At 40.2% G+C, this 13,521-nt stretch overlaps 1 protein-coding gene across 1 annotated transcript in view; it reads left to right on the forward strand.

Moving 5' to 3' along the window:
- Window positions 1–13,521, forward strand: part of KIF13B (kinesin family member 13B) — a 235,453-nt gene that overhangs the window by 114,893 nt on the left and 107,039 nt on the right. The window contains exon 14 of the mRNA XM_066388256.1: window positions 6,415–6,545. Coding sequence (XP_066244353.1) covers window positions 6,415–6,545 — 131 coding nt within the window. The remainder of the gene's footprint in view (window positions 1–6,414; window positions 6,546–13,521) is intronic.

The following is a 13,521-nucleotide window of genomic DNA, read 5'->3' on the forward strand; positions in this document are numbered from 1 at the left end:
TTAGAAGTTTTGGATAGCAGCAGTTTGGCTCCTCTAGTGTAGCACTTGAATTGGTAAAAGAGTCCCTTCCTTCCTTTTGTACCTCTGTTCCAGAAAAGCTGTCCTCTGAGTTTTGGTTCTGTTAAGCAAGAGTAAGTTGTTTGTTAAATAATTTTGATTATTGCCTAGCCTGTGGTGGCTCAGTGGATCAGATGTCAACCTGGAGTGCTGAGGTCACTGGTTAGAAACCCTGGGCTTGCCTAGTCAAGACACATACAACAAACTACCAGTGAACAACTAAAGTGAAGCAACTATGAGTTGATGCTTCTCACTCCTCACCCTCCTCTCTTCTCTCTGTAAAACCATAAATAAAATCTTTGGGGGAAAAATCATTTTAATTATTTAAATATGTGAAGAGTAACAGATTATTGCTTTTGCTTAGTACCCCTGGCACTTTCTTACCTTTTCCTTCAAAAATTGTCTGAGAATACTGATAAGGCCAAGGGAACACACAGGCGACATTTAATAGGCTACTTGCCCTGGTGGCAGGATAGGAAGCTACCCCATGACATGTCACGAGTGAATGCATCCTGTCTCTCTCTATCTTCATCTCCCCTTTTAGGAATTAGTTGATCAAAGAGAGATTCTCAAAAGAACCACATAGATAGTTCATTCATAAAGGAGGCAAGGTCCAGTTAAATTATAGAATCGTTAACCATCTCCAGTGAAATTAAATTTAAGTGAAGAAAGGTTAAAAAGCCATTTCTATCTTTTCATTGTTTCTGAGTTTTTGTGATTTTTTTTGAGAATTTTCATAAGTTTATTTGGACCAAACTGACAAGACATGCCGGGGGAACAAGATCTCAAACACTCTTGTTTCTGAGACATTTAAATATAGTATTTTATGTTTGCTAAAGTTTCCCCCAAACTAGTATCTTTTATTTTTATTTTTGAAATTTTATGAGTTTGTTTGAGCCAAACTGACAGACAACTTATGCCAGGGAGAAAGATCTTAAACACTCCCTAAAACTAACATACTTCAGAGTCATTATATCCATGTATCATGTAGAGACTGAAAAGCTATCCCTGATTTACTTTTACCTTATTTTGATTTCCTTGTACCTTCACAGAATTTACTGATAAGATAAATTCCTTTAGCAACCTATGATAAGTTTATTTTTTTCCCCCTCATCAGTATTTTTATTGCAGTATTTAGAGCACTAGGGGAAGAACTTATCAAAAAAGTTTATTGTTTAACTTGTTTCAACATCAAAGAATAAGGCTTTGGCAGAGTTAAGCTTTTAGAACTTAATTTGAGATTCCAGTGAATCATCATACAAATTAGAATAGATATTAGAATATATTATAACCTCCAGTGAGAGATTTAAGTTTTCTCTTTTGTTAAGCAAGAGAAAGAGACAGACAGGAAGGGCGAGAGATGAGAAGCATCAACTACAGCTGTGTCACTTTAGTTCAGCGGTTCTCAACCTGTGGGTCGCGACCCCGGGGGTCGAACGACGAAAACACAGGGGTCACGACCTACAGGTTGAGAACCGCTGCTTTAGTTGTTCATCGATTGCTTCTCATACGTGCCTTGACCTGGGTGTTCCACCTTAGCCAGTAACTCCTTCTTCAAACCAGAGACCTTGGGCTCAAGCCAGTGACCTTGGGATCATGTTGATGATCCCACACTCAAGCTGGTGATCCCACACTTAAGCTGGTGAGCCTGTGCTCAAATTTGCCCTCAAGCCAGTGACCTCTGGGTTTCGAACCTGGGACTTTAACATATCAGGTTGATGCTCTATCCACTGTGCCAGCACAAGCCAGGCTGTAGTTTCCTTTTTACATTTGGAATGAAAGAAAATTATATGAAGGTGAGAGAAAGCAGGGTACGGGATAGTTAACAAGGTTACGTGATCTCTCTCAGGGGTCTGTAAAAGAGGATTTTGGTGTGTTAACCTAGATGCACAAGAACAATGGACAGGGCTTGCTTAAGACAAAGATAAACCTTTGTATAGGCCTGGGGCATGACTCCTCACTATGATATGCCCAGTTAGGAATTTTATGATCAAATCACCCTGTGAGTTTACTTTTGGTCAGATTTATTAGCCCCTTCCTCATCCACAGAGTAAACTGAGGTACTGACTCTAAGTGTTACCAGGGTTCAGAGAAGGGAGAAGTCATTGTTAGGTAATAGTGAAACCTTCAAATAGAAGATGAAATTAGAAGTAGTTGTTGAAAGATACTTCATATTTAGATCAAGAGAGGAGAGCAGTTCTGGCAAAGAGAACAAGAACAAGGGCAAAGCCTGTGCAGTCTTGAGAGAGTGGTACCAGGAGTTGGTTCTACACTCAAACTCCAAGCTAGCCTGTAGCTCAAGGATTTTCTCCACCTCAATCCCCAAGATGAAAAGGATTCCAAAGGTGCAGCTAGGACTCCTGCTAGAATTTCTTGTGGGAGGAGAAAAGTGATTAAATACAGTATAGAAATGGCCTAAGGCAAGTGCTTTGGGGCTCTTTTCATTTTAGGTGATCTTGGGCCCTTTTTCTCTTTGGACTCTTTTTTTTTCTTTTTAGATTTTATTTATTGATTTTTAGAAAGAGTGGAGAGGGAAGAGGGGAGGAGCAGGAAGCATCAACTTGTAGTAGTTGATTCTTGTATATGACTTGACCCGGCAAGCCTGGGGCTTGAAACTTGTGACCTCAGCATTCCAGGTCCATGCTTTATCCATTGCACTGCCCCCACAGGCCAGGCTGGACTGTTTTCTTTTTTTTCTTTTAGCATTTCTCTCCACTTGTGGTTGGTGCTGTAAGACAGGAGAAACCCAGGTGGGGAATGGAGACAGGCATGGAATAGATTGTGCTACTGACCATCACAGAAGCAATGCTTGTCGTTTACGACTGGTCAAGTTCTGCTTTCCAATTTAGGAAAGTATGTGATTGGCCAAGAAGCCTCAGCTAATAGTGAGCAGTTGCCTGGAGTGTCCTCTATTGTATACACCCCTTGAGGAGTGAACAGGAGGCCATGGGTCAGTTCTGGATCCAGCTCTTTGTTTCCGTGGAAACACCACTGCAGTGTTGTTGAGAGAAGAAACTCCCAGAAAAGGGAAGTGAAACTGTTAGAGGGGGAGAGGCCCTTTTATTAGAATGAGATCCTAGACAAGATGAGAAGAATTGGGATTCAGAATATTATTAGAAGTGTTACCAGCAAAGAAGAGGAGAAAATCATCTTCCTCTGAGTCTGAGGGAAAGGCTAAGGGAAATGACAGTTCATTCATTTTTTTTTTTTGTATATATTTAGTGCCATTAAGTGCAGGTCCTATATTAAGAACTTGGCTCAGAGTGGGGAGCAGGTGTAGCTGTTCCTTGCTCTTGTGGAGTTGCCATCCTGGCTCTGGAGATGACAGAGCTAGGTCACCTCTGACACAAACAGTAAGAGCTAGGTCAGAGATTCAAATATGAGGATGGGGGTGGCCATTTCTGATTATCAGTTCAGGATGCACTTCTCTGAGATGTGCTCATAAAATAGACATGATAAGAAACTATCAGTATCAAGATCAGCGGAACACCATTTCAGACAGAAGAAGCAGCCAGTGTGCTCAGAGAGCAGATAGAGAGGCCAGTGTGGCTGAGTGTGCTCCCACTGGGGAGGGGGAGCCTAGGCACTAGCCTGGCAGGGGCAGGGCAGGGAGTGTTCGTAAGCCTGGTAAGACTTTGTACTTCAGTGGACCTTCAAAGGGAAGCCACTAGACGTTTTCAAACGGGGGGATCACATGATCAGCTGTTGTGGTGAGAGTAGATGGGGGTGGGGAGTAGAAGTGGAAAAATAGTGGCGAGCTCCTGTGTTCACCAGGACAGGAAGGAGACGAGGATGTAATAGTAGAGGTGGGGAAATGAGCTGATTCCTTACATGTTTTGGAGGCAGAGCCTGTAAGGATTTTCTTATTGAGATGAGGCTAAGGATAGACTGGTAAGGGATAGAGAAGACTTGAACATAGCATTTAAACATTTGGTTGGCTAATTGGGTGGTGGTAGCGCCATTAATTGGGAAAGGAATAGAGGTATTGGTCCAGTGGGGGGGTTTGTGGGGGGAGAGAGCAAAAGTTCTGCTTTGGCCCTTTCACTTTGAAATGCCTTTAGACATCCAACTTGTTCCAGATAGGCAAGAAGTAATGGGGACTGAGACTAAGATACTGGGAGTAGAGGTGAGAAAATAATGGAACCAAGTTCTGGAGTTCCTTGTTGGTGATTTAATTTATATGATGAGATCATTATGGTCAGGAGCAGCAACCTAGGCCAGATATAACTTGCTGCAAGTTTTTATCTGGCCCAGGAGCCAAGAACAATTTGTACATTTAAATTATTGAAAGGAATAAAATAAATCTTTATATTTTAAGCACATGAAAATTATATGAAATTCAAATTTAAGTGCTCATAAATAAAGCTTTATGGGAAAGAAGCTGCACTTATTTTTTTTTTTGTTTGGCTACTTTGACACTACGAGGGTAGAGCTGAGTAGTTGCATATGACTCACAAAGCCTAAAATACTTCGTATCTGACCCCTGACCTAGCTAAGTAGAAGGAGAATGGCCTGGAACACATCTAGGTCATGTTAACATTAACCATGGGTGGTCAGTCCAGTGTGGAAGCCCAGAAGAAGCAGCACAATTTTGTGTGTGTGTGTGTGTGTGTGTGTGTGTGTGTTTGTGTATTTTTCTGAAGTGGGAAGCAGGGAGGCAGAGAGACAGACTCCTGCATGCACCCGACCAGGATCCACCCAGCATGCCCACAAGGGGGCAGTGCTCTGCCCATCTGAGGCTTTGCTCCAGTGGAGCCTTGGCTGCGGGAGGGGAAGAGAGAGATAAAGTAGAGGGGGAAGGGTGGAGAAGCAGATGGGTGCTTTTCCTGTGTGCCCTGGCCAGGAATCGAACCCAGGACTTTCACACGCTGAGTCGACGCTCTACCACTGAGCTAGCTGGCCAGGGCCGAGGAAGCTCAATTTTATGTGTTTTCTCAGTAACCTGCCAAAAAGTGAGGCTGGTAATTGGGGTGGAGAGACTTGATTAATTAGGGGGAGAGCTGCAATAAAAAGAACACATCTGCCCTGGCCGGTTGGCTCAGCGGTAGAGCATCGGCCTAGCGTGCGGAGGACCCGGGTTCGATTCCCGGCCAGGGCACACAGGAGAAGCGCCCATTTGCTTCTCCACCCCTCCGCCGCGCTTTCCTCTCTGTCTCTCTTCCCCTCCCGCAGCCAAGGCTCCATCGGAGCAAAGATGGCCCGGGCGCTGGGGATGGCTCTGTGGCCTCTGCCCCAGGCGCTAGAGTGGCTCTGGTCGCAACATGGCGACGTCCAGGATGGGCAGAGCATCGCCCGCTGGTGGGCAGAGCTTCGCCCCTGGTGGGCGTGCTGGGTGGATCCCGGTCGGGCGCATGCGGGAGTCTGTCTGACTGTCTCTCCCTGTTTCCAGCTTCAGAAAAATGAAAGAAAGAAAAAAAAAAAAAAGAACACATCTATTACTGTCTTTTATGAGGTTTAGGGACACCATGTGATTCATAAAATTATTTTAGCCTTTGCAAATTCCTAATATTTGAATAATATTTTATCTTTGTACTTGACTTATCTTGAATGAGACCAGGTAAGCAGTGTGCAACTTAAGTAATGGTAGTTTTCAGACCAGTATCTTTGGTACATTATTGACGCATGGCTCTGCTCTGATGGTAGTATCAAATATTTGTAATCAAGATTGCAATGGACAATTATGATTATAGTATAGACATTAATGTAAAACTATAGTTTTTGGTTTAAAAGATATAACTCAATTCAGTCCATTTTAACTTAAAGGAAATCAAACTTGTAGAATTTTTCAGAGAAAGCCAGAAATTCCTCCATGTTACTCCATTTGCTTGAACAATCTCTTAGCTAAGGTAATGGATCAATGTAAGAGGGCTCAGAGTGGATGATTTCACTTTGTATACATGTAAGAATATGGTATTAGCTCTGGCCGGTTGGCTCAGCGGTAGAGCGTCGGCCTGGCGTGCGGGGGACCCGGGTTCAATTCCCGGCCAGGGCACATAGGAGAAGCGCCCATTTGCTTCTCCACTGCCCCCCCTCCTTCCTCTCTGTCTCTCTCTTCCCCTCCCGCAGCCGAGGCTCCATTGGAGCAAAGATGGCCCGGGCGCTGGGGATGGCTCCTTGGCCTCTGCCCCAGGCACTAGAGTGGTTCTGGTCGTGGCAGAGCGACGCCCCGGAGGGGCAGAGCATCGCCCCCTGGTGGGCAGAGCCTCGCCCCTGGTGGGCGTGCCGGGTGGATCCCGGTTGGGCGCATGCGGGAGTCTGTCTGACTGTCTCTCCCCATTTCCAGCTTCAGAAAAATACAAAAAAAAAAAAAAAAAAAAAAGAATATGGTACTAATCAGTGAATTTGATTCCTTTGTAGGAACATACATTGATAGGTTCAGCAAATTCCCAAGATATACAACTATGTGGAATGGGAATTCTTCCTGAACACTGTATTATAGACATCACGCCAGAAGGCCAAGTTATACTGACTCCTCAAAAGAACACCAGGTAATGTATTTTAATTAGTGTTAATGTCACAATAATTTTTAAGAGGAAGAAAGTACACTAGTTGCAGATGGTATACAGTACATTTGGCCTAGTTACCAAGTCCTTTGTATTAACTTTTTAATATCTCTTAAATCCATTCCTTCCTTTCTATACCCACTACCGCAGCCTTATTTAAATAGAACCCTCATCAGATCTTGACTAGAACCCCTGCCAGCACCCTAATCTTCCTGGTCTGCACACCACACAGCCAGATGGCTCTCCACTATTTCTGATGCAGAATTCCTTACATCCTTCCTATTTTTCTCATATTCCTCTGCTGTTTCTTTAGCCAGCTAACTCCTATCTGAGCTTCAAGGTTAACTCTGTCATTATCTACTTTGGAGAATTCCCTGTTTGGTCTTACTTAAGGGCCCTTACCATGAATTCCCAGCGTATGTTATGCTTCCCATTACATTAACTGTATTGTATTTGTATGGGCTCATCTCTATTACCCCATTGGACTGTGAGCTCCTTGAGGACAAGGACCTTTTTTTTCATTCTCTATTCTTCTTATGTAATATAAGACTAGTATATAAGTGTTCAGTGAATAATGAATGAATGAAGAGGTATAACATTAATTAAATGTCAGTTTGTTTCCTTGAGCTATAAAACTGGTACTACCCTGTTATATAACTCTCTATAACTTATAGGTGGTTGACTTACGTTGATCTTCTGAATGTTGATCCATTTCATATGATATAAAAAATCATTCATATCATCACTAATTTCATCTTTCAAGTCTACACATTGGGAAGCTATCGAGCTTTTGGAGGACACAAGTGAGAAAGGACAAGGACGAGAAAGAGCAGAAGCCTTCCTGGCACTGCCTCCCAGCTCGGGCTGGCTGTGTTCCTGTTATGTAATCTTACAGAGCACCACCTCAGGCCAGGTTACTCCGAGGCTGTGATAAAGCAAGACGGAGCAGACCACATAATACTGTTTTAGCATAAAGAGTAAAGTCACTATGCCACACACAATACCAAACACCTGCTCTTGGCTGACGTGAGGGACTCCTTCACTCATTACAACTGGATCCTCATTCTAGTCTTCCCTCAGTAGATAGGATTTGTTTAGTACCCCACTATTGAATTTCTTCTGCTTTCTGCCAGCATTCAATATGTAGAGAACCCCCACTACCTTAGACCCTCTCCCAAATCATCCATATAGCCCAAATCCTGCAGCAGGTCCTTCTCGGACCTGCGCCCTGACACCCAGGCTTCCTGTGGCGTGTCTTTTCCCTCTGCACAAGTGACAAACCAGCTTGTTCACCTACAGGGATGTTCAACCCCTGCTCTTTGCTTGGAGGACATTGACACAAGTTTTCCAAAACTTATTTTCACTTGGAAGCTTGAAATTTGCAGTTGGCAACAAGTACTGTTATTTTCCTCCAAATGACAGACTGGCTTTGTTTATTTTCAAAAAAATTTCTGCAAAAGGCCACTTTGTGTATGTCTTTGACTCAAGATGGTCATCCTACTTCATATGCATTAACACAGTGATTTTTGTGTACTTCTCATTTTGTCGCCTGAAACGTTTAAAAAGTTGTGTACTCAAGGGTCAAGATTTAATACAAGTTATAATTTTTATTGCTTCCTCAAGGACATTCACAAACAAAACATTGTTTTAAATTGTGTGTGGCGTTGAATGATCCAGGGAAACGAGTAACGTTTGGCGCCACTGCCTTGATTTGTGCTGAAACACCGGCAGGTTTTTTTTATTTTCCTGTACCAACAGTGTTTCTCATTGCCAGTACAGATGTCAACACAGGGGACAGGGGCAGGTTAGCATTTTAAAAATAGCTTTGTTCCCTGGGACCACACACAGAATGTACACTGAGAACTGTACTCATGCTTTTATTTACTAATCATGGCTTAACTGCTGTTGCTTTTTAAAATAAGCCTACCTATGTGTTTGCCTTTAATTAAAATCTTCATTGTTTTTAAGGAATCTGTCATAAAGGCTAAAATCTGCTGATTTTAGTAGGTCCCCTCTTGACGTAACTATATATATATATATATTTTATAATAATTTTATTTTTTTAATGGGGTGACATCAATAAATCAGGATACATATATTCAAAGATAACAAGTCCAGGTTATCTTGTCGTTCAATTATGTTGCATACCCATCACCCAAAGTCAGATTGTCATCTGTCACCTTCTATCTTGTTTTCTTTGTGCCCCTCCCCCTCCCCCTTTCCCTCTCCCATTCCCCCCTCCCCCCCATAACCACCACACTCTTATCAATGTCTCTTAGTTTCACTTTTATGTCCCACCTATGTATGGAATAATGCAGTTCCTGGTTTTTTCTGATTTACTTATTTCGCTTCGTATCATGTTATCAAGATCCCACCATTTTGCTGTAAATGTTCCGATGTCATCATTTCTTATGGCTGAGTAGTATTCCATAGTGTATATGTGCCACATCTTCTTTATCCAGTCATCTATTGATGGCTTTTTGGTTGTTTCCATGTCCTGGCCACTGTGAACAATGCTGCAGTGAACATGGGGCTGCATGTGTCTTTATGTATCAATGTTTCTGAGTTTTTGGGGTATATACCCAGTAGAGGGATTGCTGGGTCATAAGGTAGTTCTATTTTCAGTTTTTTGAGGAACCACCATACTTTCTTCCATAATGGTTGTACTACTTTACATTCCCACCAACAGTGTATGAGGGTTCCTTTTTCTCCACAGCCTCTCCAACATTTGTTATTACCTGTCTTGCTAATAATAGCTAATCTAACAGGTGTGAGGTGGTATCTCATTGCAGTTTTGATTTGCATTTCTCTAATAGCTAAAGAAGATGAGCATCTTTTCATATATCTGTTGGCCATTTGTATTTCTTCCTGGGAGAAGTGTCTGTTCATGTCCTCTTCCCATTTTTTTATTGGATTGTTTGTTTGTTTGTTGTTGAGTTTTATGAGTTCTTTGTAAATTTTGGATATTAGGCCCTTATCTGAGCTGTTGTTTGAAAATATCATTTCCCATTTAGTTGGCTTTCTGTTTATTTTGTTATCAGTTTCTCTTGCTGAGCAAAAACTTCTTAGTCTGATGTAGTCCCATTCATTAATTTTTGCCTTCACTTCTCTTGCCTGTGGAGTCAAATTCATAAAATGCTCTTTAAAACCCAGGTCCATGAGTTGAGTACCTATGTCTTCTTCTATGTACTTAATTGTTTCAGGTCTTATGTTTAGATCTTTGATCCATTTTGACTTAATTTTTGTACAGGGGGAGAGACTGTAGTACAGTTTCATTCTTTTGCATGTGGCTTTCCAGTTTTCCCAGCACCATTTATTGAAGAGGCTTTCTTTTCTCCATTGTGTGTTGTTGGCCCCTTTATCAAAAATTATTTGACTATATATATGTGGTTTTATTTCTGGACTTTCTATTCTGTTCCATTGGTCTGAGTGTCTATTTTTCTGCCAATACCATGCTGTTTTGATTGTCGTGGCCCTATAATATAGTTTGAAGTCAGGTATTGTAATGCCCCCAGCTTCATTCTTTTTCTTTAGGATTGCTTTGGCTATTCGGGGTTTTTTATAGTTCCATATAAATCTGATGATTTTTTGCTCTATTTCTTTAAAAAACGTCATTGGAAGTTAGATGGGAATTGCATTAAATTTGTATATTGCTTTGGGTAATATAGCCATCTTGATTATATTTATTCTTCCTAGCCAAGAACAAGGTATATTCTTCCATCTCATTATATCTTTTTCGATTTCCCTTAACAATGGTTTATAGTTTTCATTATATAAGTCCTTTACATTCTTTGTTATGTTTATTCCTAAGTATTTTATTTTTTTTGTTGCAATCGTGAAGGGGATTATTCTTTTGAGTTCGTTCTCAATTGTTTCATTGTTGGCATATAGAAAGGCTTTTGACTTCTGTATGTTAATTTTGTATCCTGCGACCTTACAGTATTGGCTTATTGTTTCTAGTAGTCTTTTTGTGGATTCTTTGGGGTTATCGATGTATAGGATCATATCATCTGCAAAAAGTGATACCTGTACTTCTTCTTTTCCGATATGGATGCCTTTTATTTCTTTGTCTTGTCTGATTGCTCTGGCTAGAACCTCTAGTACCACATTAAATAAGAGTGGAGAGAGTGGACAACCCTGTCTTGTTCCTGATTTAAGGGGGAAAGCCTTCAGTTTAGTGCCATTTAATATGATGTTAGCTGATGGTTTATCATATATGGCCTTTATCATGTTGAGATATTTTCCTTCTATACCCATTTTGTTGAGAGTCTTAAACATAAAATTGTGTTGTATTTTATCGAAAGCCTTTTCTGCATCTATTGATAAGATCATGTGGTGTTTGTTCTTTGTTTTGTTGATATGGTGTATTACGTTAACCGTTTTACGTATGTTGAACCATCCTTGAGATTCTGGGATGAATCCCACTTGATCATGATGTATTATTTTTTTAATATGTTGTTATATTCGATTTGCTAGTATTTTGTTTAGTATTTTAGCATCTGTATTCATTAGAGATATTGGTCTGTAGTTTTCTTTTTTTGTGCCATCCTTGCCAGGTTTTGGTATGAGGGTTATGTTGGCCTCATAAAATGTGTTTGGAAGTATTGCTTCTTCTTCAATTTTTTGGAAGACTTTGAGTAGAATAGGAACCAAGTCTTCTTTGAATGTTTGATAAAATTCGCTAGTATAGCCGTCAGGTCCTGGACTTTTATTTTTGGGGAGGTTTTTATGGTTTTTTCAATTTCTTCTCTACTGATAGGTCTGTTTAGGCTTTCTGCTTCTTCTTGACTCAGTCTAGGAAGGTTGTATTGTTCTAGGAATTTATCCATTTCTTCTAGGTTGTTGAATTTAGTGGCATAAAGTTTTTCATAGTATTCTACAATAATTCTTTGTATATCTACGGTGTCTGTGGTGATTTCTCCTCTTTCATTTTGGATTTTGTTTATATGAGTTCTTTCTCTTTTTTCCTTGGTAAGTCTTGCCAAGGGTTTGTCAATTTTGTTGATCTTTTCAAAGAACCAGCTCCTTGTTCTATTAATTTTTTCTATAGTTTTTCTGTTCTCTAATTCATTTATTTCTGCTCTGATTTTTATTATCTCCTTTCTTCGGCTGGTTTTGGGTTTTCTTTGTTCTTCTTTTTCTAGTTCCTTAAGGTGGGAAGTTAAGTGGTTCACTTGGGCTCTCTCTTGTTTGTTCATATATGCCTGAAGTGATATGAACTTCCCTCTTATCACTGCTTTTGCTGCATCCCATAGATTCTGATATGTCGTATTGTCATTTTCATTAGTCTGTATATATCTTTTGATCTCTGCACTTATTTCTTCTTTGACCCATTCATTTTTTAAAAGTATGTTGTTTAGTTTCCACATTTTTGTGGGATTTTTTTCCTCTTTTTTGCAGTTGAATTCTAGTTTCAAGGCTTTATGATCAGAAAATATGCTTGGTACAACTTCAATTTTTCTGAATTTGCTGATGTTGTTTTTGTGGCCCAACATATGGTCAATTATTGAGAATGATCCATGTACACGGGAGAAAAATGTATACTCAGTCACTTTGGGATGAAATGTCCTGTAGATGTCTATCATATCCAGGTGCTCTAGTGTTTTGTTTAAGGCCACTATATCTTTGTTGATTCTCTGTTTGGATGACCGATCTAGAGCTGTCAGCGGTGTATTGAGGTCTCCAAGTATGATTGTATTTTTGTCAGTTTTTGTTTTAAGATCAATAAGTAGCTGTCTTATATATTTTGGTGCTCCTTGGTTTGGTGCATATATATTAAGAATTGTTATGTCTTCTTGATTCAGTGTCCCCTTAGCCATTATGAAATGGCCATTTTTGTCTCTGAGTACTTTTCCTGTCTTGTAGTCAGCATTATCCGATATGAGTATTGCTACACCTGCTTTTTTTTGGATGTTATTTGCTTGGAGTATTGTTTTCCAGCCTTTCACTTTGAATTTGTTTTTATCCTTGTTACTTAGATGAGTTTCCTGTAGGCAGCATACAGTTGGATTTTCTTTTTTAATCCATTCTGCTACTCTGTGCCTTTTTATTGGTGAGTTTAATCCATTTACATTTAGTGTAATTATTGATACTTGTGAGTTCCCTATTGCTATTTTATATCTTGCTTTCTGTTAGTTTTGTGTCTTGTTTGATCCTTCTCTTTCGTTTTTCTATCTTTTGTTTTTATTTGGTTGTATTCCATACATCTTTCCTCTGTTGCTATCTTTTTTATCTCATGTGCTTCTGTGGTGGTTTTTTCAATGGTGGTTACCTTTGAGTAATGAAAAGGGTCCCTACCCTGTTCATTGTAGCGAACTATTTTGTGAGTACTTTTGCACTCCATCGTCCTTTGCTACTGTTAATCTCTATCTTCTCCCCCTCTTTCTTTTTGTTGTTGTCACAGTTTAAATTTTGTTTTATTGTGTTCTTCTTGGAGCTTTTACTTGTGGCTCTGTTTTTTTTTTGTTCTTTGTATCTGATTGGAGAACCCCCTTTAGTAATTCCTGGAGTGGGGGTTTTCTGATGATAAATTCCCTCATCTTTTCTGTATCTGTGAATGTTTTTATTTCTCCTTCATATTTGAAGGATAGCTTTGATGGGTATAGTATTCGTGGCTGAAAGTTCCTCTCTTTCAGGATTTTAAATATTGGGGTCCACTCTCTTCTAGCTTGTAGAGTTTCTGCTGAGAAATCTGATGATAATCTAATGGGCCTTCCTTTATATGTTGTATTCTTCTTTTCCCTGGCTGCCTTGAGAATTTTTTCTTTGCTGTTGGTTTGTGTCAATTTCATTATGATATGCCTTGGAGTAGGTTTGTTGGGGTTAAGAAAATTCGGAGTTCTGTTTGCTTCTTGAACTTGAGGCTTTAGTTCTTTCCACAGGCTTGGGAAATTCTCATCTATTATTTGTTTGAGTATGTTCTCCATTCCATTTTCTCTCTCTTCTCCTTCTGATATACCTA

The sequence above is a fragment of the Saccopteryx leptura genome, chromosome 1, assembly GCF_036850995.1.
Source record: "Saccopteryx leptura isolate mSacLep1 chromosome 1, mSacLep1_pri_phased_curated, whole genome shotgun sequence".
Lineage (NCBI taxonomy): Eukaryota > Metazoa > Chordata > Mammalia > Chiroptera > Emballonuridae > Saccopteryx > Saccopteryx leptura.